The following is a 24,815-nucleotide window of genomic DNA, read 5'->3' as shown; positions in this document are numbered from 1 at the left end:
GGATTGCATCCTTAGGCTCATTTGTGTGCCTGATTATTGTTCTCATCCTATTCTGGAGAATGCGGAGGAACATGTGCACCAACAAGAGCGCAGACATCTACAAAATCAACCCCTGAGACCTGCACCCATCTACCAAAATGCTTTGAGCATTTAAGACATTAGGTCCCTGACAAGTGCTAGTAACCTCTGGCGGGGACCCGAAGATCAAGTCCTATGGTCATGGACCATAAGGGAGGTCTGAAGGAACCGAACAGGATAGCAGTATCAATCAACGATCATTTGGGTGCGGTTTTACAATGTTTAGTAAGGAATTTGTGAAAGGAGGGGGGAAGGGTGGAATGTTTCAGTACACCATTAGGTTGGGTCAGATGTCCAGGGGCAGTGGGGGGATGGTAGAAGAAGGGCAATGCCTGCTTGCTTGCTAGATCGTAAATTCCAGGCTGAAGTGAACATAACAACCGCAACGGAGGGGGCAATCATGCCCCATAGCTATCCTCTATTGGTTGAGTATATGAGTTTAGGGGGTAGGGATGGATGAATTGTCTGCTGCATGCCAAATCCTGATAGGAGCAGGGGATTTTATGTAGAAACTATATAACCTATGTATGTACTTTACCCCGGTAGAATACACTAGTTACTGATGAAGTGACTGTTATTCTCTGGAGCGCTCTGTATTTTGATGACCACTGCAATAAACCTTTGATGCATCAATCGGTGTGATTGATTGTCTCTGATCATCGCTGCACTTCATTTTGCGACCCTACAGCACCAACTAGGATGTAGCTTTATAGTAAACTAATGTGATCCATTTGCATTGCTTTCCATCTGATGATGTAGATTGATTGCTGAAGTGTAATGCTGGCTACAGGGATCAGCTTATTTTGCCTCCCCAGCGCATCAGCACACACAACGGCTGTGATGCTGGCTCTGGGGATCAACCCAGTGCGGTCTCCCCAGCGCATCAGCATGACAACCGTCTGGATTGAGCTAAGTAGGGTACATCTACTACTTTACCTTTAATTATAGAGATGCTCCTTGATTTAGTGGGCTTAAATTGCATTCGTGCCTTTTCAATGTTATTGGTTAATTTGCCCAATAACCGATTAGTGCAGGCGTTACATGTGTTACATAGTGTAATGAAAAGCAAAGGATCACCTTGTGTTTCATTGTATAACTAAATCTCCGCAGTTTTTCTAACTTGTATGAGGCACTACCGTTCCTCTTATATATATATATATATATATATATATATATATATATATATATATAATATATATATATATTATAAAAAACTTGTACATGAAAAATTTATATAGGTATATAATGTCAATTGCCCTTGATAAACCAAATCAATTAATGACATATTTTTCTAGCTTTCTATTTCTTAATTTATTCATACATTTATAATACTGTAGCGAGCACGAGAATTAGTGGAGACACACACAAAGGATCTTGCATTTAATGCAGTTTATTATGTGGCTAACAACAAATCAGCACCACCCCCACACACACTTAGACACAGACAGCCCTTCCCCACCCCAGAGCCCTACTATATATGTATACAAGTCTGTTTGTTATCTCTACCTCTGCTGAGTTTACAGCAGTATGTATTTGAATAAAATATTGCTCTTGAAGTCTAGATATGTGTTATCTAAATCTCTACTGTAATCTTCTCAATTTCTTGGAGAGCTGCAGCGTGGCTGTCTACGTGAGCATATAGTCTGCTGTCTTATAATATTACTATTACAAGAATTGTTCGAGAAATCTTGTTACTTTTGTGTTTTGAGAGTAGCTACAGATATATTTGCATTGGCAGCAGGGATTTGTAATGACTTCACTGAAAACAGCATTGTCTGTTTCAAGCTAAACATAAAACAATACACAGACAAGCAGCTGTTTCCGACAAAAGCACGGTATCAGTGGACACAATACACGTCAAACAATCCTGTCAAATTTGGGATCAAGTTTTGGCTGGCAGCGGACCATACCTGTGCAAAGATGAAACTCGTCCAGCTGGTCAGAGACTGGGTGGCAATGTGGTACTTAGGCTGATGTAACCGTGCTTAGGAAAAGGGATGAATGTTACCAATGACATTTTTTATTTCACTGTAATTAGCAAAACAGTTGAAGAAAAAAACTGCCTGATTGGAACAGTAAACAGAGCGAGAAGAGATTTTCCACCATCTGCGCAAAACTTAATTCTCCGTGAAAGCAATCACCAGTGTCCAGTTGCTGTATTTAACAATGTACTGGACATGGCAGCCATCAATTTCTTCATTTTGTACAATGAATGCACAGGGGAAAATATCAGCTTATGATGCTAGCCATGGAGCATTGGCAGAAACACTTCAATCAGAAAGTTGCAAAGCGGCAGAGAAACGCAGCTCAACCTGGATACAGTGCGCATCAAGTGACACACGCAACAGAAAACAACGACAACTAAATGCAATAAAAATAAAACGTCTGATATCTGTGCCCATTGTGGAAGAGCAGTATGTGCTAAATGCACACGACGAGTTGATAAGCGTTACATCTGTGTGGATTGTGCTAATATGGGGGCTCTTTGAAGTATGTTTCCCTGCATGCACATTCCCGTTACACAATGTGAACAGAGTTATTTTCTTTTTTATAGTAATGATTTTGATTTTACAGTTCTGTATGTAGGCCTACACATAACCAGTTTACAGCTGGTTACACAGTATTTTCTTTTGAAATGTTTATTTTACCATAGTTTTCATTTTTTGAAGTCGTGCAGTAGGCTAATGTGAAAAAAAAAGCCTTGCAGTGTTACACACTAACATGGAACGTGCGTAGGCGGGGCTGCTGCGCTCCGTGCCGAGGGACAGCGCAGTCGGTAGCGCAGTTGGTGCCGGACTGTAGACGCCGCCGAAGGTGGTCACACCAGTGCCGAGTCAATCGGGGCCGGGTTGGCGCTGGTTCAAGCCTGAAGTCGACGGGTTGAAGCGCTGTCGATGCCGGGCTGTGCAGCCGATTCAGTTGGCGTGCTCGCCAAGGGCAAGCACCGCCGCGCTAGGAAAGCCCGACCTGTTTTTTTTTGTTTTTTTTCTCACTGTGGACGATTAAATCGCCATAGAGGACGACGCCGTGAGCCCGCGGGGTCTCCTTACCACACCACAACAGCTCCCAACACGGTATAGCAAACTACACGAGGCCTTGTGCAGTGAAAAAGAGAGTAATGGCCGCTTACCAATCTCCCGAGAGGGGTCGAAACCAGCTCTAGTCAGTAAACTGACACGAGAATTAGGCAGGAGCACTCTCAATAACACTCGAAAGCATGATTCTACCATGGATGAAATTAAGTTTGACGGTATTAAACCGACAAATCAGCCAAATTCGGACAAAGATAGCACGAAGCAATCTCTAACCTGTCTCAGTGAAGTGAGAGAGAAAATGGAGATATGCTACTGTGAGGACGTCCCTCTTCAGTAGGAGGTGGGAGGGACTTCCCCCTCCCAGCAGGGCCCCGATAGGACAGTGTTTTTATATATGCTCAGTGATTGGCGGTCAGAGAGGGCTCTTCCCATTTGGTAATGGTTGTCATTCCACTGAAAGGGAACCCGGCGGTTCTAGTGTTAAACGAGTAACTACATTCGGTGCAGGCAGATTGTTCCCCCGAGTACTAATCCAAAGTCAGTGAGAGAAACACAGAAAACGATTTTAATAATATAATTTTACAAGGTTAAGTAAGGTTAGGGTTAGGTACAGTTTGCCTTCCCGCTATCTGAACTTAATGACAAGCTATTTTTTGTTTCTTTCACAATATCTTCTTCTAGGACAACTCAACTTTCTCAGGTAATTGGGTTTAAATTCTGGCCTCACCTTAGTCTCTAAATACTATCTTCTTGAACTCATTTTACTTTGTCACTGACGCACACAGGCCCTGCTGCGTCTCAATAATAAAACTTATTTCCAGAAAGTCATTTTTAAATCGGAATGTCCACTCAACCAAACTCAAACACTCAGTTAACTTTACTGCCCAGTATCTGACTATACTGCGTCTGGAGAAACTATACATTATGTATAACTTTGATCCGACCAGTTCAGAGTGTAACATTCTCAATGTGTTCTTTCAGCGCCATCATTTCTTCTCCTTTTTTGACTAGGTGGCATGCAAAACAATCCCATAACCAGTTGCAGAATATTTTTAGCACGACTCTAAATTCTGTGTTCTGCGTAGAATTTAGACAATAACAAAAACAGTTAGCACTAGGCATAGTATCTAGGGACCTAAATAGTATAGCAATATAGTAAGGGCTGTCCCTTAAATTCGTTAACAAAAACAACCCACACAGCATGACACACACAGGTCATGAACAGTAACAAAACAGAACAACCAAACGCAGCACTAAGCACTCGGCAGTGAATATACGTCTGATTTAATAATCTAATAGGCCAAATTAAAAAAAAAATCCCAGTGAAGCGCTTACACACAATTCTGCATTCCCAGAATTTTAAAAAACAAACAAAAACGCAATAATAATAATAATAATAATAATAATAATAATAATAATAATAATAATATCTTCAGTGCGTTTCTAAAACGTACAAGATCACTGCCCAACTTCGTTTCTATGTTAGAAAACGCGATATCCCCATATAGCACTGCGCAGGCCACAAAAGTTCACAAACGCATTACTGTTAGCAGTTAAACAGCGGTATATGCAATAAAAAAAAAATGCAACCTTTTTTTCCAAATACTGTGTACAGTATTGGCTTCGACTCCATTTCTTCGCCTTAGGTATAAAGGAAAAACGGTGAGTCGCTTTCATGTATTGTAAAACATGCGAGTCTTTTGGAAAAAGAAAATTCCTTCAGTGCACGTGGCAGTAAAATAAGTTAATTATTAAAAGTGAAAAGAAAACCTTTCTGGTAAGCTTGTCTTCTATTCTACTTCAGCTGTTAATTACACTGTGTACTCCTGTGCATGTTAACTTTGTTAATCTAAAATAATGACATTAGAAAATAATATAACGATGTAGATACGATATTTAAAAATACAGGTGAAAACATTGATTTTGAAATGAAAATCCATCCACCATACAGTACACGGCTGAAATTATACACATAATAATAATAATAATAATAATAATAATAATAATAATAATAATATTATTATTATTATTATTATTATTATTATTATTATTATTATTTTAACCTATATTTTTCTGACCGTGACAAACGGGGTGCGATGTACATATAGTGCTTGAAGAAGACATATATTTGCACCACCGGTAACAAATATATAAACAGTTGATGTACTAACTCACTTTATTTCCTGGTATGTGTGGTTTGTTAGTTCTTAAATACAAAGCTTAACATGACTGATAGTATAATAGCCCAATCAGTTATATAGTTTTATAGTAGTATTGCTAATCAGTTTTTAAAGCATTTGTTTGATGCATTTGTAAAGTATTGTTCCCTTCAACTTTTTAAAAAATATAGATATTATTATTCCACATCATATTATACAGACTCTGTATAAGTAAACAGAAAATTCAAATACACTGTATGTTAATGAGAAGTCTATGCATGAGTGTATAATGCATTTAAAATGTGATCAGCTGCTACAGCAGCGGGGTTCACTTCACACAGCATAGGTAGTCACCACCACTGGGCAGGTCAGTGGGTTGCTGAGGATTGAAAAGCTCTCTGAAGCAGCCTCATAGATGTCCTTTAGCAGTGTTGAAGAGTTGCTGCCCTTTGTGATTAAAACCAGAACAACTGTAGGACTATCTGACATGTGTTTAATCGCTTCATCTTTTAAAGTAATCCAGTGAAATTGTGTAGGCCTGCTGTTTATTATGAACGTTACAAAACTATGTGTTAGTTTTACACTATTCTTCAGCTTAACAAGCTGGAGATTTCAAGTTCATTGTACATTTTCATACACAACTTGAAAGACTGTAACTCCTTTAGTGTTGCCATAGGCCTCTTGTTGGCCTCTCTCACTAGTGTCCTTCTCGCCCAGATACTCAGTTTTTGAGGACAGCCTGTTCTAGAAAGATTCACAGTTGTGTCATCTCTTCATTTCTTAATAATGGACTTTACTGTGCTCCGGGGGATATTCAATGCCTTGGAAATGTTCTTATATTCTACCTCTGATTGGTGCTTTTGAAGATCCTTATTCCGGATTGGCTTTGAATGTTCCTTTGTCTTCTGTAGTTTTTGTTGGGAAATATACTAACCAACTGTGGGACCTCCCTGAGACAGGTGTATTTAACCTGAAATCATGTGAAACACCTTAATAGCACACAGGTGGACTCCATTCAACTAATTATGTAACTTCTAAAGACAATTGGTTGCACCAGAGCTTATTTAGGTGTGTCATAGCAAAGGGGGTGAATACTTATGCAATCAATTATATTCTGTTTTATATTTGTAATTAATTTAGAAAAAAATTATTTTTCACTTTGACATTGACTTTTTTTGTGTTGATCAGTGGCAAAAACTCCTAATTAAATCCATTTTGATTTCATGTTGTAACACAATAAAATGTGGAAAAGTCCAAGGGGGGTAAATACTTTTGAGAGCCACTATATTTGTTATATAACCATGGACATGTCCTTATATAGAATTATGACAAACAGGTTGTAGTGGTGACGTCACACCTGGAAGAAATGCACAGTACTGCAAGGTGAAATGTGAATTGCGCTGTTGCACGGTATAGTAAGTGAATAAAATAAAAGGTTTAAACAAAAACAGTACACAACAATTGAAGCCAAAATAAATTAGACAAACAAAACGAACAGACACTAACAAACAGGGCACGAACACTAACACTTTGAGAACACTTTGCCACAAAAATGTATAAACATATTTAGCAGACAAAGAAATGTGGTAATGCTGAATTGAGGGAAATATATATTCATTATGTTAGGATAGAAAGTCAGTCCACGGGGAAGGAGTCTGTAATCAGGCACATGTATTTTAAATATAAGAAGATCACGATTCAGTATGATGAACTACGCTTTGTCTTTTCTTTTGGACTACACTCACATCAGTAAGAACTTTAAAATATTTTAAAAAAATGCTCATCCCTGCTATAGACCTACTGTGCTATACAGAAAATAAGAATGAAACTGGTGTGGTAGCAAACTTCTCACACTGAGAACAAAATGACTTACTGGAGTCTTGGGAGTGTAAAAGAAGCAATCTGAATGATTGCAAGCACCATGAAACTAGGAGGGAGCTGTACACAAATGAAATGAGGCTGAAATGGGAAGCTCTGTGCTCTTTAATAATGGACTGAATGAAATTGTGTTCCAGAGAAGAAATCCAGCTGCCAGGAACAAGTGATCTACAAAATACAGACATTGACGAGACTCAAATGAGATGTGATCTTGTCAGGTAAACCAATCTCTGATAAGAACATAAGAACATAAGAAAGTTTACAAACGAGAGGAGGCCATTCGGCCCATCTTGCTCGTTTGGTTGTTAGTAGCTTATTGATCCCAAAATCTCATCAAGCAGCTTCTTGAAGGATCCCAGGGTGTCAGCTTCAACAACATTATGGGGAGTTGATTCCAGACCCTCACAATTCTCTGTGTAAAAAAGTGTCTCCTATTTTCTGTTCTGAATGCCCCTTTTTCTAAACTCCATTTGTGACCCCTGGTCCTTGTTTCTTTTTTCAGGCTGAAAAAGTCCCTTGGGTCGACACTGTCAATACCTTTTAGAATTTTGAATGCTTGAATTAGGTCGCCACGTAGTCTTTTTTGTTCAAGACTGAACAGATTCAATTCTTTTAACCTGTCTGCATATGACATGCCTTTTAAGCCCGGAATAATTCTGGTCGCTCTTCTTTGCACTCTTTCTAGAGCAGCAATATCTTTTTTATAGCGAGGTGACCAGAACTGAACACAATATTCAAGATGAGGTCTTACTAGTGCATTGTACATTTTTAACATTACTTCCCTTGATTTAAATTCAACACTTTTCACAATGTAGCCTTTTTTTATAGCTTCCCCACATTGTCTAGATGAAGACATTTCTGAGTCAACAAAAACTCCTAGGTCTTTTTCATAGATTCCTTCTCCAATTTCAATATCTCCCATATGATATTTATAATGTACATTTTTATTTCCTGCGTGCAGTACCTTACACTTTTCTCTATTAAATGTCATTTGCCATGTGTTTGCCCAGTTCTGAATCTTGTCTAGATCATTTTGAATGACCTTTGCTGCTGCAACAGTGTTTGCCACTCCTCCTACTTTTGTGTCGTCTGCAAATTTAACAAGTTTGCTTACTATACCAGAATCTAAATCATTAATGTAGATTAGGAATAGCAGAGGACCTAATACTGATCCCTGTGGTACACCGCTGGTTACCACACTCCATTCTGAGGTTTTTCCTCTAATCAGTACTTTCTGTTTTCTACATGTTAACCACTCCCTAATCCATGTACATGTGTTTCCTTGAATCCCAACTGCGTTCAGTTTGAGAATTAATCTTTTGTGCGGGACTTTGTCAAAAGCTTTCTGGAAATCTAAATAAACCATGTCATATGCTTTGCAATTATCCATTATCGATGTTGCATCCTCAAAAAAATCAAGCAAGTTAGTTAGGCACGATCTCCCTTTCCTAAAACCATGTTGACTGTCTCCCAGTACCCTGTTACCATATAGGTAATTTTCCATTTTGGATCTTATTATAGTTTCCATAAGTTTGCATATAATAGAAGTCAGGCTTACTGGTCTGTAGTTACCTGGTTCAGTTTTGTTTCCCTTTTTGTGGATCGGTATTACATTTGCAATTTTCCAGTCTGTCGGTACAACCCCTGTGTCAAGAGACTGCTGCATGATCTTGGTTAGCGGTTTGTAAATTACTTCTTTCATTTCTTTGAGTACTACTGGGAGGATCTCATCCGGCCCAGGGGATTTGTTTATTTTAAGAGCTCCTAGTCCCTTTAACACTTCTGCCTCAGTTATGCTAAAGTTATTTAAAACTGGATAGGAACTGGATGACATGTGGGGCATGTTGTCAGTATCTTCCTTTGTAAAATCTTGTGAAAAGTAATCATTTAACATATTTGCTATTTTTTTTTCTTCCTCTACGATTTTGCCATTTGTATCTCTTAAACATTTAATCTCCTCTTTGAATGTTCTCTTGCTGTTGTAATATTGGAAAAACATTTTGGAATTGGTTTTAGCTCCCTTAGCAATGTTTATTTCTATTTCTCTCTTGGCCTTTCTAACTTCCTTTTTGACTTGCGTTTGCAGTTCTGTGTACTCTTTCTGCGTACTTTCTTTTTGGTCCTTTTTCAATGCTCTGTAAAATGCCTTTTTTCGCTGAATATTTTTTTTAATTGATCTATTAAACCATTTTGGCAATTTAGTTTTACATTTAGATTTGTCTACTTTAGGGATATAATTGTTTTGCGCCTCTAGTACTACATTTTTGAAGAACAACCATCCTTCTTCTGTGGGTGTTTTCTCTATTTTACTCCAATCTACTTCTGTTAGTCTCTGTTTCATACCTTCATAGTTTGCTTTTCTAAAATTGTAAACCTTAGCTTTAGTCATTACTTTTGGGGATTTAAAAAACACTTCAAATGAGACCATGTTGTGGTCTGAGTTTGCCAGTGGTTCTCTGACCTCTGTTTTAGTTATTCTATCTTCGTTATTTGAAAAGACTAAATCAAGGCATGCCTCCCCTCTAGTGGGTGCCTTCACAAATTGTGTTAGGAAGCAGTCATTTGTCATTTCCACTTACATACTGTACAGTATATACTTCTCTCCAGAGAAATGTTTGGCAATATAACATCGTTGATCTCTGTTTTCTCTCCATAGCACTTCTTGAAGGTGGACCCGCAGTTGCAGTTTTGCTTGCTTTCACAATCGGAGGCGCACTTGCTGGTGCAGTCGCAGCTGCACTCGAAGGCACAATCAGACGTGGATTTGGATTGACTGGCGCAGGAATGACCATCAGTTGCAGTTTAACAGGCGTACTCGGCGGCTCAGTGGGGGCCATAGTTGGATGCATGCTGACACACATGGTGACAGATTCTACCACGGTCGGAGGTGCCGTCGGAGGTGCAGTCGGAGGTGCAGTCGGAGGCTTGATGACACTCGCATTCACAGCTGCTGGTGCTACTGTGGTCTGGGGCTTTATCGGTCTCATAATCGGAGGTACTTTCAGAGGCATGCTGACTCTCACAGTCACAGTTACAGGTGCTGCTTCGGTCGGAGGCGCAATCGGATTCATATTCGGAAGTGCAGTCGGAGGCATACTAACTCTCGCAGTCATAGTCACAGGTGCTGCTGCGGTCGGAGGCGTAATCGGACGCAGATTCGGAGGCGCAGTCGGAGGCACAGTCGGAGGCACAGTCGGAGGGTTAGTCGGAGACGCTTTCAGAGGCATGCTGACACTCACAGTCACAGTTTCAGGTGCTGCTGCGGTTGGAGGTGCAATCGGATTCATATTCGGAAGCCCAGTTGGAGGCATGCTGACACTCACAGCTGCAGGTGCTGCTGCCGTCGGAGGCATAATCGCATACAGATACGGAGGTGCAGTCGGAGGCGCAGTTGGAGGTGCAGTCGAATTCTTATTCGGACCCGTGTTAGGTGGAGTCGCAGTCCTCGCTGCAGCAGCTTTGTTTCTTTACATTATCTTGTAAGTTATGTTTCTTTATTTTTAATTAATTGCAAAATGAATTTTATGATGATTATAAGCCTCTTCTATATTAGCATATATGCACAGTCCAGCAGCCTGTCTCCTCTATATCAACATATATGCACAGTCCAGCAGCCTGTCTCTTCTATATCAGTTTATATGCACAGCTGAGAATAGAGAGGTTTAGCAGCATTATGGAAACTGTTTCTCCAGAGAAGAAATCCAGCTAACTGGGGGCTGAGTGAGTGATGAGGTGATTTAGTAGAAACTGACATGAACAGGACTGTCTCCAAGGAGAGTTAGGAACAGTAAAGAGCTTGATCCAGTTTAATATTAAACACTCATGATGACTCAAGTGCAGCTTTATCAGCAGAACCTATTCAATTAGACTTCCAGTAACTGGAGGGAGGGGGTGTGGGTGGGGGCTTCATCTTCTCAGGGGAGGTTGTGTTTTTAATGAACAACAACATGATTATTAATGATGAGGATTATTGATGTGTGTGTGTGATTCTCTCAACAGTGTGGATGAGCAGGAGGAGAGGAAACTGAGAGAGATGGAGGAGAGACGGATGAAGTGGGCATTGGAGAATTGGCTCAGAGTGATAGAGGAGACACTGAAGAGAGAGATGGAGAAGAAATTGAGAGAGGCAAAGTTCTTGATGAAGATAGGGATGAAGAGCAAACTTGGGAAAGAGCTTGAGGAGAAACTGAGTGAGATCAGGAAGACACTGGAGGTGGAGACGCCGAGTGAGATAAAGACAACGTGGAAGAAGATAGAGAAGAAACTGAGGCAGCTGCAGGAGGAACGGATGAGGAACGTAAAGGAGGAACTGAAGAGGTTTGTTATTTATTTAAAAATACTGATTAGATTTCCAGTAGAAAAAATGTAAATTTCCATTCATTGGAATGGAACACCTCCCTCCTGACCAGATTACACTGTCACGTGATTCTGGCAGCTATGGTTCTCCAGTCCAGCTCAGAGCATCTCAAAGGCAGCTTATAAAAATGATAGGAACTCCACATTAGTATTGCCCTTTCCTCACAGTAAACAGTGGTCTAGACATATTTTTGCTAAAGTAATAATTACTTGCGCCTTTCTGAGCTGAACAAGCAAATGAAAACTGAAGTTTCTCTTCAATGATTTCCCTACATAACTTTTGCGATTCAATGCCTTTTAAACCTGTTTTGCTCTGAAAAAAAAAAATGTAAACAGCGCATGTAAAATAAACAGCGCGTGTGAAAATAAACTGGACCCGATGCGCCTGACAAGCGCTGAATAAATGGACTGCAAAGGGTTAAGTCCATTTCACAAAACTATTTTCTTGGGGTCTTAACTTAGACCAGCATTTCTGTCCTTGCGCAACGTCTTCACTGTCTTCCACTCAAGGGAAAGCCTTTGCCTGAGGGCCAGATTGATAATTTTGATCATATTGCTTCTTCACTGGGACTTAAGAAAAGTCATTATCGCATGTAAATATAAGTAATGTATAATCACATGTAATTACAGTGAAGTAAAAACAATGCAGAATGTTATGTAATTTGTATGTGTATTGTATTTAATACAATATTTGTTAATACAGTATGTTTAAAAAAAAAAAAAAGTTTATTTGTCTATCATTCTATTTGCTTTTAGATGTGTATCCCTTTAAGAAAGACGTTCTTGGTTTATAGCGAGTAGATGCAAGTGTGGAGGATACTGCGTAACGTACAAACATGGTACTTTTACTTTAAGAGATCTAGACAGCTCTGCCAACCAATTGAATTCCTGAATCACCTAACCTGATAGCCAATTGGAATATAGCATTTGAGAAGGGTGGGTAGCAGACTGAGAAAAAAAAAAAGAAATTGCCATGATGGTAGATTAAGTGTGCTTATAGAAAGTGTGAGGTGTGATTATATATATATATATATATATATATATATATATATATATATATATATATATATATATATATATATATATATTTTTTTTTTCTTTTAAAAAAGAGAATATTAATATTGTGGTTATTATGATTATTATTGCATAATTTCCTCTTTTTTCCTCTTTTTGAGGAAAAGACTGAGTCGAGTTCTTCTGTGTGAAGTTAACCGGAGTCAAGTGACGCTATGTTAATGGAGAGGCCGACTTGAACTAAAAGGAGTACACAAGACAGAGTTCATGCACAAAACTAAAAGGCTGAGGATAGTGTAGGGTTTACCAGAGTTATTGTCAGAAAGAAGCTTTGTGGTAAAAGGGAAAGTAAAGAAAAAACACATTTAAACACAATAGTATTTTTTTTGTAGCACACTAAATCTCGTTAATTTTGAACTGATCTGCAACGTTTGAAAATGTAAATAGTTCTTAATGCACTGTATTTCAATTTAAATCCAAAATCAGGACTGAGTTTTGTTAGCAGAAATAAAGTTTATATTCTGGATAAAATAAATATGTTTGGCTTGAACTAGCAGCATGCACTGTGAGTCAAATACAGTTAGCAAGTACTGTATTTCTTTGAGAGAGAGAGTTGAGTTTTAAATCCCTTTATTGAATCAAAACAAGACTACAAAAAACAATATACCCACAAAACGAAACCATCACAGCACAAAACGCAAAAACACTTAAAAAATCAACAAAAGCTATAATGTAAATATTGTTTAGTGTGACAGGGTTAAAATAGCTAAAATGGTTAACTTCGCTTGACCAAGGATAAAATTGACAAGCACACATTTTTGTCGTTGTTTTGAATTATAGGGGATACTAAAAATAAATAATGTTTTAGTAAAAACAACACCAAGAGATGCCAACAGGTCTGTTAAAAGCTGGAAGAAGGGCAGCAGTTGGGGGTATGTCAGTGAACAGGTAATACACCGTCTCTGAAGCAGGACAGAAGGGACACTGCTCACTCACTCCAGGCTTCATGCGGTTCGGATAACGGTTTGTGGCCACAATGCTGTGCAACACGCGCCACTGCAGGTCTCCTGAACGTTTGGGCAGGGGTAGGTTGTACAGACAGCGCCAGTTGGGTATCACTGCCTCGCTCACCCCCAGGTGTGCCCTCCATTTGGTATCCACTACGTCTCTCAACTGGGGGGAGCAGTGAGATTTGACACACAGGTGGTACAACTGTTTCTTCTTTGTGGCATGAAAATGCAGCTCAGTGAGGTTGTGCACTGACAGCAGCCTCCCAGGCTGCCCCTGCTCTGCCAGAGGGCCATAGGGGGAGCACTGTGGGGAACACAGGATCAGGTTCGAGAACCACACGCTGCATTAGACACCCCTCCACATACCCAGAGAGAGCCGGGCTTAAGGAGGCTCAGTCAATCAGCATCTTCTCCAGTAACCTCTCTGATCTGATACCCAGCAGCACGCTCAGCTTCCTGCTGGACCTCTGTGAATTCAAAAAAATCACCCAGTTTTGTAAAACCAGCATTTAAAAACACACCACACAAAGTGACAGAATTAAAATGGGAACAATTAAAAATAGGATTAAAAAACAGGGGTTCTTCAAAGATCCATTGGCTGCGTAGAGAGGAATTAGTCCTGCTAGTATGGAGAAAGTGCCAGGCATTGAACAGAGTACTGTAGAATGTGTCCAGTCCTGAGTTGGGGAATCTGTCAGGGGAAATGAGAAAAAAATATCTGTCTAAACCCAGCCGGCCCGCCCTGTGCAGCAGAGAGAAAGCCAGCCCCTGCCAGCACAGCCCTGTTCAGTACAGCAGCTGCTGAGCCGCCTGCAGTCGGAAAGCAGCCACCCTGCAGGAGAAGTTAATCAGTCCCAGCCCCCCTCACCTGGGGAAAGATACAGCACCCCGGGGCGCAGCCAGTGATGCCCATTCCAGAAAAACTCCAATAAACTCTTCTGAATTTGCTCTAACAGCATGGAAGCAACCAAGTTATTAATGATGAGAACCCTCCTCTTGAAAGACAACTGGGAGAGGAGCCACTGCCAGCTTTGCAGCCTCCCCTGGACTTTCTCCAGCAGCCCCTCCCAGTTCTACTGCATGAAGTGTTCATTGCCCAGGAACACGCCCAGGATCTTATGACCAACTGTATTCCAGGACAGGGTCTGGGGTACGGAGGAAGGGGTGACACCCTGTCATCAGCCTGCCAGGTACGCCACAATCTTTGCCCAGTTAACCCAGGCAGACGAGGCCCTCTCAAAAGTATAGATGCTATCCTGCAGGGTGGCTACATCTTTGTCTCCAGTGACATAAACATTGAGATCATCAGCGTATGCAGAAGGTTGTATGGGCAGGGTGTGGGGCAGTGCGGGCACTGCCAGGCCAGTCAGGCGCAGACGGCGCTGCTGCAGCAGGGGCTCTATGGAGAGGGACTACAGCATTCCAGAGAGAGCGCATCCCTGCTGAATTCCCCTCTGCACTGGGAAAGGTCGGCTCAGACTGTTCACCTTGACTGTACTAAAAACATTAATATAAGAAATAAAAACAGGACCAAAATCAAAAGCTTCCAATGTGGCAAATAAATATTTGTGATCAACCCTGTCAAAAGCTTTCACTTGATCAAGCGAAATTAAGCCAAAGTTCAGGTTAATAAGTTTAGATACATATAAAAGGTCCCGAATTAAAAAAAGGTTGCCGGTGATAGAGCATCCAGGCCACAGTAAAACTGATCCTGGTGCACCACCGACGCCAGGCAACGCTTGTAAAACTCTGACTGTAGTCCGTCGATGCCGGATGCCTTGCCATTGGAGAGCTGTGTAACCGCATTAGAAAGCTCTTGGAAAGTAAGAGAGGAATCCAGTTGCCTGCTCTCCTCCTCACTCAGTCTAGGGAGACCCTGGTGTAATTGTGCCATATTCAGCAGGTCGCAGCCCTCAGCTTTGTACAAGTCACTGTAGAACTCCACTGCCACCTTCTCCAGGTCAAAGAAAAAGGCTGTAGGGGTGTCTATGTCTCTGAGCTGAGTGAAGCGGGCCCTGAGCAGCGAACCTTGCACCCTCTCCTCTAGCAGCCTGCCCAGGCACTGCCTCCTTTCCCGCAGAATCTGACATGCCATCTCAATGCTCTGGCCATCCAGCTGCCTCTCCAACTCCAATATCTCTCTCTCCAGCTCACTGACTGCTGCTGTCACACGTCTAGTGGAATACTGAGTGTATTGTTGACAAAACACTTTCATCTGTATTTTGTGTCCCCCCCACTGTCTCAAACTGTCAAACCGGTGTATCTGCTTCTGCCAATTAGCCCCCCAAAATTTAAAGTTTTCACAAAACTGAATATCTTGCAGGAGTTTGATGTTAAAATGCCAATAAGATTTACCAGGAATTTCAGAGGGTAAAGAAACAGTGGTGGACACAAAGTGATGATCAGATAATGATGAAGGTGAAAACTGGTAATCAATAAACTTATTAATATGAATTCTAGGAGTGTAAAAGCGATCTAACCTTGCACCAGAAATCTGTCTATGTTGGAATTTAATCCAGGTGTATTGTTTAGCATTGGGATGAGCAATTCTCCAAACATCCACTAGGCTGTGTGTATTTACAACAGCAATCAGCTCCCTCGCAGACTAGAGATTGGGTTCAAAGTGATGTAATGTCAACCCCCCTCTTACCTGCTGACAAAGTCAGCAAAAACGACTTGAGCATTTTTTTTTGGTCTTAGACTTAAGTCAGCTGTGTGAATACGGCCCCTGATATATATATATATATATATAATATATATATATATATATATATATATATATATATATATGATATATATACGATATAAATACCTTGATTTACAGCGCACCCGACCTGTCTTTATGTTACTTTGGAACCAACTTTAGAGGGAGGGCTGGACACTCCCATGATTCGCTCCTATCGCGAAAAAAGGAAGTGCCCGAGTGAATCGTAAAAAAGGAACGGGCCTCAGTTGTTCAGAATTTAGACATTTTTCCTCTCTGAGACAACATTCTTGCATAGTGGACCTTCCCTTTGCTGCATCCGTCGACGTCTTGTTCCGTACGACGAAGATTCGTTTACCAAGGGGTCATGTGCGACAGCATATAAGGGGGGCGGAGAATCGTAATCTTTTCCTTCGCATTGGTTTGTAGTCAGTAAAAACCAAAAGGACAGTGACAGTGTATTGTTATCAGAAACCGTGAGTGTTGTGTTTTTTGTTTGTTTGTAATTGTCTCGTCTTGTCTTGTAAGTTACCAGACAGTTAACACAGTTCCGGAGCTGTCGCCAGGGGCCAGCACGAAACCGGACAACACTGCACCTTTGTCACAAATATAAAACTGTATCACCCACCACAAGCACTACTGCACGCACCCAGTTCATAAGTTAAATGTTTAATAAAGCAAGACGTATTATTTATTTAATATGTACAAACAATAAACTTTTCTACTCAGAGATGTGTCTCTTTCAGTGATGGTAAAGCTTTTAAGATATATGTTGTTTTATTTCTTATCTTTATAGTAAACTACGACTGCAGTGCACTTACTTTCAAGTCCATGGACATATTCACACGTGATATCACCTACTTCTGTTCAAATTATTCATTTCGTAAAGGCACAGTGCTCCATTACATTGAAATTCGATCAAACTCAGCTTGCAAATGCAAACAAACTAGAACACTAATAAAGAACGTATGAATGTTTTAACCACTTTAAAGATATTAACTTTTAGTTTTAAACATTTGGTTACTCTCATAAAGTGCTTCAACATGTAGATCTACACAGAAACAAATTCTCGGCATGCAAGAACAAGCCCACCGTTTCAGTTCAAGGAGAACATTGTGGCTATACCATGTCAGCATGCCACCGGTCCCCTCGAAACGTAGGTATCCGTGCAGATAACAGAATTACATAAAACCTCTAAAGGTCATCTCAGAAGCATCAAGATGAAGTTTTTAAATTTGCTTTTGGTTTCCGACAGAAGTAATAATAATAATAATAATAATAATATACAAATACCCGACTCTGCCCGTTTAAAAACATTTTAAAAATCTGCAATCAACTTTTTTTAATTTTTTTTTTCCACGGCACTGGTAGCATTTCATTGCACTTCATAGTGTATATAATATGTACCGGTACTGATGCTGGCGACAGTGACACGTGGGTTTTGGATGTTGTATTCACCCCAAGTTTTTGTTTGTTTGTTTGTTTATCTTCGTTCTTGTGCAGTTACTGCACAGCCTTGTGCACAGCAGGGCTCTGGGCAGCACCGTGCCAGTCGGGTATGAGGATGCTGGCATTGCATGGTGCTGACACAATCTTTTTTTTTTTTTTTTCAATCATTTACGTTTACTCCCGCAGCCATATTTGCATTCACAACAGCACAGAGTGATTATAATTGACTGACAGAACGAACCTGTCTATATATATATATATATATATAATGTTAGCAAAGATAATCTATTAGGCGTTTGGCCACCCAGGTGGGTGCCTTTTAGCTCAACTGATTTTCGTGTCGAGAAGGAACTTGAGAGCATTATCTTGTAAAGCGCTTTGTGATGGTGGTCCACTATGATTATGAGGCTCTATATAAAATAAAGGCTTATTATAATTATTATTATTATTATTATTATTATTATTATTATTATTATTACAGATACACTCCATCTATGTAGAACTCTCACAGAGACCTCTAGTGACCAGGATAGAAACTGCAGCTCCTATTCACCACTGATTTTTTTTTTTTTTTTTTTCATTTTAGTCTGGCAGATACCAGCATTTCATTTCTGTGGACTGATATGTCAATAAAACATTGTTTCAATAATTCCTGGATATTTGTCTCAGTAGCAGTACAGTAAAGTGACATGATTCTGAACCTGTCTTTGCAGCATGGACCCTGAAGAGCCCTGCGAAAGAATCGAGCTCCTCAAGGAGTTTGTCAAGGAGTATGAAAAGGAGAAGCAGGAGATTGAAAAACTCCTCACAGAACTCAATGGTATTGCTGATGGGCTGGACAAGGTGGACAGGGACTGTACCATCGCTAAGACTGCAGGGAACTGTGCTGGGGTAGTCGGGGGGGTCCTGACCATTGTAGGGATAGCCCTGGTTCCTGTTACTTTTGGAGCCTCTCTTGGACTGTCCATTGCAGGGACTGCGACTGCTGTAGCTGGTGGAGCCACCAATATTGGTACAGAAATAGTAAAGTTTGTAAGTGATGGCAACGATAACAAGAGAGTAATGGAAATAGTGAAAATAATTCACACTAAACTCCAAGCACTTGGTAAATTGTGCAACACTGCACTCCCAGAATGTAAGTGGAATAAAGAGGATGCTGCTTTAACAGGGATTGTTAAAACACGTCTTTCTGCTGCTGCTGCTGCTGCAGGCCTGGTTGATGCTGCTGTTGTTGCTGCTGCAGGTGCTGCTGTTGATGCTGCTGTAAGTCTTAATGCTGTTGCTGGTGTTATTGCTAGTGTTGCTGATGGTGTAAACCTGAGTGATGCACTTGCTGTTGGTGCTCCTGCTGTTGGTGCTTCTGCTGTTGGTGCTGCTGGTGGACGTGTTGCTGCAGGCCTGATTGATGATGCTGCTGCTGCTGGTGCAGGCCTGATTGATGATGTCGCTCCTACGGTGCTCAAAGGTGCAGGCAGAGTAGTCGGAGGTGTTGCTGCTGGAGTCTTTGTAGTTGTGGATGCCGTGCAGATTGGTTTAAATGCCAAGAAACTTCATGAAGGGCATCCAACTGAAAGAGCACAAGAGATTCGAAAGCTGGTGGAAACTGTAGAATTACAAGCAGCAAAACTGGAGCAGGTCAATTCAAACATAAAGAACATTTTTAACCTGTGAGTCAGCACAAGGCTATGGAGTAAGGTACACCAGGAAGGAGTTTCCTGTCAGATCTGCTACTGCTGCTGTATGAACAGTGCAAAGAGCTCTGACAATAAAAATAAATACAAGTAGTAAAATAATACATCTCTGGGTATAATCTGAATTCATACTTTATATTGGACTCAGAAAATACATAATAGCCCTGATTTAAAACAAATAATTATCATGGAATGTATCAAACATAGGGCTCATGTAATTGGGGACCCCCTGTCTGTCTAGAATGAAATGGCATTTCCCTCCACTGTCTGTATACTTACACTAGAGGGCAGTGTTTTGTTCAGAATCATCACTAGAGTGTATCCTCCTCGGGCCCAAGACCACAATTCTTGAGAGATAAGAAAGTTTTATTTTGAAATATGTGTATTGCTTCATCTTAAACCCCAAAATATATCAATAATATAAATCTTTTGTCCATATCATGAAACAATTTTCTGGGGGGTCTTAACTTAGAGCAGCGGTTCTGTCCCCGCGCAGAGTCTTCACTGTCTTCCACTCGAGAGAAAGCCGTTGTCTGAGGGACAGATTGATAATTTAGCTTCTTCACTGGGACTGAAGGAAAATCATTATGTCATGTAAATATCAATAATGTCAATGTATATATTTTATTATATAATTTCGTAATTTTCTATTAAAAAATATATCGTTATAATTATATTTGAAAGTATGGTTAAACTGACCTGTTGAATTAATTTACAGTGGTTAGGATCTCTTTGATTACTTAAGATATATATATATATATATATTCACATGTGATTACAATGAAATAAAAACAATGCAGAATCTAATGTAATTTGTATGTGTATTGTAATTAATGGAATATTTGTTAATAAAGTATATTTTAAAAAATGTTTATCTGTCTATCTTTCTATTGTCTATCGTCTAAGAAAGACGTTCTTGGTTTTTAATGAGATGCAAGCATTTTTAGAAACAGGATATAGTTTACGGTAATGGAGTAACCAGGCAGAGGGGAAAACGGGTGAAGAAACAGTAGTAGGACACACGAACAAGGGAACACAGGTTGTAGATTTGTTTTATAGCTGTGGAAAGCTTGAAATACATTTTTGCTAAAAAAACCAAAAAAAAAAAAAAAAAAACGCTATAGATAACAAACACAAACTACAACAGAGCTGGTATTGCTTTGTATGCTTCTTCCTCTGCTAATGAAGTCTTCATCCTCTCAAGCCATGCTTTTGGTTCTGCTTGTTATAAACTAAACATAGATTTACAGCCTTAAGTATACTTACAATGTTAATGGTATGATCTACATTGCAATCACATATTCAGTACTTTAATCCAAAAATAAAACAAAAAAATCCCCCTAACAAAATTGTGTCCCTTGTGCGTGTTGGTCTCCTTCAAGCTTATCAACTTAGGGCAATAAATCCATCTGAGCCTATTGTACTCTGCGTCTGCAGCTTGAGGTGCCTTAACCCTTTGCAGTCCATTTATTCAGCGCTTGTCAGGCACGTCAGGTCCAATTTTCACATACGATGTTTATTTTACACACTCTGTTTAAAATATTTTTTTTCAGAGTAAAACAGGTTTAGAAGGCACTGAATCACAAAAGGACACTCATCTCCAGCCAAACAACACCCCTTGTTCACTCATACCTCTTTATAGACGTGCATACTGATAAATCCTCTCCTCATTTTATCACCAAACTCCTCAATAATATAATATTTTATAACTGTAGCATCTCAAAAAACTCTGCAAATGTCTGTGATATTCTTTGAGCGCTGGATGCGGAAGCAGCTATCTCCTTTGTGTATGTCTTATCTCTGTGCTGCAGCTGCTAGCTCTATTACTCAGACACACACCCTTTTTTCGGCTTCATTCAGCTCCTATCGGTCTCACTCGGCCATTGAAAGGTTTTCTCGGCTTGTCAGACAGAGTCCGACATCAGTCCGACAGGGTCCGACATCAGACTGGAAAGAGAAAATTGTAATGTCTGACTGGTACGATATAGGATTAATGCAGGTGGGGTCAAAAAGTTGATAAGGTGGACACCAGCTTAAGGATATAACTCTGGAAAGTGCAACGAAATTGTCCATTTTATAGTCATAACCTGGAATTTATGAATGGTGATTGCATGAGCACCAATGACTAGGAACTGCTCTCGAACAATGTAGACTCTGTCCATGATTTCAAACTGTGCGCAAACGTTCAAAGGTATGGATGACTCCATTGTTAAATGAGATGGTTATCGTTTTGACCATACTTGTGTTTTCCACATAGTAGGAAACAGCTTGAAGCTTCCCTATTACCCCATTGATGAGACCAGTGGCAATGTCAATGTTCTTGCAAAGCACCAGTTTGCAGCCTATTTTGACTCGTATGGTAGTTTCCAGACCAGGTGTACGACTGCAGTCAGCCTTGTAGGTGTTTATTTTTTTCAGCACATTTCTCTGGAAGTTACAAGGGCAGTCCACAGTCCATAAGATGAATGTCCTCTCCAGGCATATGATCAAGCACAGCAGTCTGGATGTGGTTACAGGCATCTACAGTAGGCATGACACAGGTTGAGCTTGCATCTTTGTTATCTAAGTCTTCCATGTGTTTGATCATTTGTCTTTTGTAGCTGGAAATATCTCCTCTTTACACAGGTATCAAGCGTAAAGTCAACACTCTGTGATTAGCTTGGTTGGTGGCTCAGTCGAGCATGGTTAAGGAGGTTACCAAAACTTCTGTCCTGTTTCGCAAACAAATTCCACAGATCCACAGATGCCATGGAACCAGTCAGTCTGTGCAATTTCTCTTGAGTAACTGGCACATAAGGTAGATTCTAATGCCCAGATGGAAGCTGTAGCAAATCCCCCAGATGTAAGATGCTGATGTTTACAAAGCAGCCATCATCTGTGTTAACAGTCTAGAAAATCTCACACAGACAAAGGTGGATGTACAATAAGGTGACATTGGAAGCATTAGTAATCTATGAATGGTCATGGCATTAATATTGTAAGCTGCAACTCCAGTGGGTGCTGTGATTGCCACTTCTTTTCCCAGGCTTTGACTCACTGATGCTTTGACAGTTTGAATGAGAAAACTCTTGCTGTGCCTCCAGTGCCACTCACAAACATGCGGAGGATGGGGGCATTTGTTTCAGTTTGTTGTTGCAAAGTTTTGGCAATGTGCTCAAACACTGTTGATTTTTATTAAGGCACTTGAGCATGTCTTCTACATTTTGTGGAAGAGGTTGTGCCGCCACATCTCTGAATTCAGCCATTGCCTCTGCAGCCGCAAAGGAGCAAAGTGAACTTCATTGTCAGGTCCTTCTGTTTCAAGCTCAGAGTCCTCTTCAGCCTCTGTTTCCTTTTGTTTCTGCTCTACTAGTCGGGTTAACTCCTCATCAGCTGCAGCTATTTGTTGTAGTTGGTCAGCTTTTTGAAGGCTATCCCTACAAGCATGGAAGGCTTCCACAAAGGAATGGCACCCTTCAGGAAGAACGTCTGTTCTGTCTTTTCATGCCTTGAGAAGTAAGATTGTATAGAAGTAAGTCTTGTACAATGTAATGGTAAGAATTGATTAAGGGTCAGGATTTTCTTTTACTAGCATGTCAATGTGTTCCTTGGATTTCATCCGGGGGCTAGAAACTTTTGAAACATCAGTCCACTTGATGGTTGACTGCGGACCTGTGTCATAAAGGGGTAAGCCTAGGAGATTGTCTGCTGCTTCAAGTGCACCACATTCTCCGTTGGACAAACTGCGGAGCGCAACATTTCACAGCCTGCTGGCCAGAGACTTGTTTGAGTTGATGTCACTCATGATGCCAAGGGCAAAACTCTTCTCAGGTTTTGAAAGGTATTTTGTAATGTAGCACTTGAGCGCTGTAGATTGTTAACCAATGAACTGAATATCCATATTGCCTTCCCAAGTTAGCAAAATGGCTGGATTGTAGTAATTGGTTTTGACTTGTGCACTACTCTGTGGTAGATCATAGAGTCTGTGTGACGGAAACATGAGTTCTGGTGATGAATCTTCCTCCCGACCTGTGAGGGCGCTAAAGAACGAGAGGAGAAGTATCTAGAAGGGCTGCAACCGTTTACCTAGATATCATGCGGGATTACATATAGGGGCCAGGGTAACGCTGATCTTTTCCTTCGTTTCGGTAACGTGAGAAGAAAAGGACTGAGAGGGGAGCTCTCAGAGCGTATTACATGTTGTGTGTTGTCTTTGTTTGTTTATAATTGTCTGTCTTTTTCGCACCACTAGACAGTTAACACACACCTCCGGAGCTGTCGCCATGTAAAGCACTATCTGGAGCACCACTGCACAGAGCACCTGCACGTTTGAATATCACCCAGGACTGGTGACCGTGCCTTTGTTTGTGTGTGAGACTATATTGTGTTCTTCACCATCCCCGCGCTTTACACATTGTTGTGTACTGCCGGGGATTTATTATTTGACGGTCGCCAGACCTGGAAACAGCTCAAATAAACACTTGTTCACTGAATCACGGGATGCAGAGGAGAGAAGGAGGGAGGAGCGCTACACGGCGCTCATTGAACGGGTATGGCTGGCCATGGCGGCAGTTACAACCCCTACCGTACCCCGAAGGCTAGGGCGATGAAAATGACGGCGGAGGATGACCTGGAGGCATTCTTTGTGGCATTTGAGCGACTGGCCACCGCGGCAGGATGGCCGTGGGAGTTCTGGGCGAACCAGGTGGTACCCTGCCTGATTGGGGAGGCTCAGGCAGCTTACCAAGCCCTGAGCGACCAGTACGCCACCGATTATGACCTGGTCAAGCTAGTTCTCTGCCGCCTCAACATTACAGCAGAGACTCATCGGACGCGGTTCTGGGAATTCCGGAGAGCCCCGGAGACACGCCCCAGGGTGGTCGCAGAGCGGTTGTGCGACCACATGGTCCATTGGCTGACCCCCCAACAAAAAGACCGCGCAGCAGATGGGGGAAGCCATTGTGGTAGAACAATTCTGCCATGTGGTCGACGCCAAAACCCAGGCGTGGATCTGGCGCCACAACCCCGACACCCTGGAGGAGGCAGTCGAACTGGCCGAAAACTTTGAGGACTCCCTGACGTTGGCCCTGGTCGGGATATTGTCAGAACCTGCCCTTCACAGTCACCAACCTCTCCCTCCCTCTCCTCCAACACCACCACCCTCGTTCCCGGCACCCAGACCTCCCAGACCGCCAACCCCGCTGGGCCCCCTTGCCTCCCCCCCATGGAGACCGAGGTTTGCCCCCAGCTGGGGTAGAGGTGTTGCCCCTGCCCCGTTGCCCTACCAGCAGCGGGACAGATATGTAACCTATGCGCACTCTGTCCCCCCTCTCTGTTTCAGGTGCAACCAGCCGGGACACCGTGCCAGGTCCTGCCCTGCTGCCATGGAGTGTGACGTGGCAGAGTGCAATTGGGCATCTGAAACGGGTAAGCACGGGGAAAAAGGTCAGGAGGGGCCCTGT

At 41.3% G+C, this 24,815-nt stretch overlaps 1 protein-coding gene across 1 annotated transcript in view; it reads left to right on the top strand.

The window, feature by feature from the left end:
* The window catches only part of LOC121319186, a 28,278-nt gene extending 8,237 nt beyond the window's left edge, over positions 1 to 20,041 (top strand). Inside the window, exons 2-4 of the mRNA XM_041256373.1 lie at positions 9,807 to 10,629; positions 11,150 to 11,467; positions 18,397 to 20,041. Of these exons, the coding sequence (XP_041112307.1) occupies positions 9,935 to 10,629; positions 11,150 to 11,467; positions 18,397 to 19,354 (1,971 nt within the window). The 5' untranslated portion in view covers positions 9,807 to 9,934 and the 3' untranslated portion in view covers positions 19,355 to 20,041. The remainder of the gene's footprint in view (positions 1 to 9,806; positions 10,630 to 11,149; positions 11,468 to 18,396) is intronic.
* Positions 20,042 to 24,815: the final 4,774 nt, after the last annotated feature.

Source organism: Polyodon spathula, chromosome 8 (genome assembly GCF_017654505.1).
Source record: "Polyodon spathula isolate WHYD16114869_AA chromosome 8, ASM1765450v1, whole genome shotgun sequence".
Classification (NCBI taxonomy): Eukaryota; Metazoa; Chordata; class Actinopteri; order Acipenseriformes; family Polyodontidae; genus Polyodon; species Polyodon spathula.
This window is presented reverse-complemented; position numbering and strand designations above follow the sequence as displayed.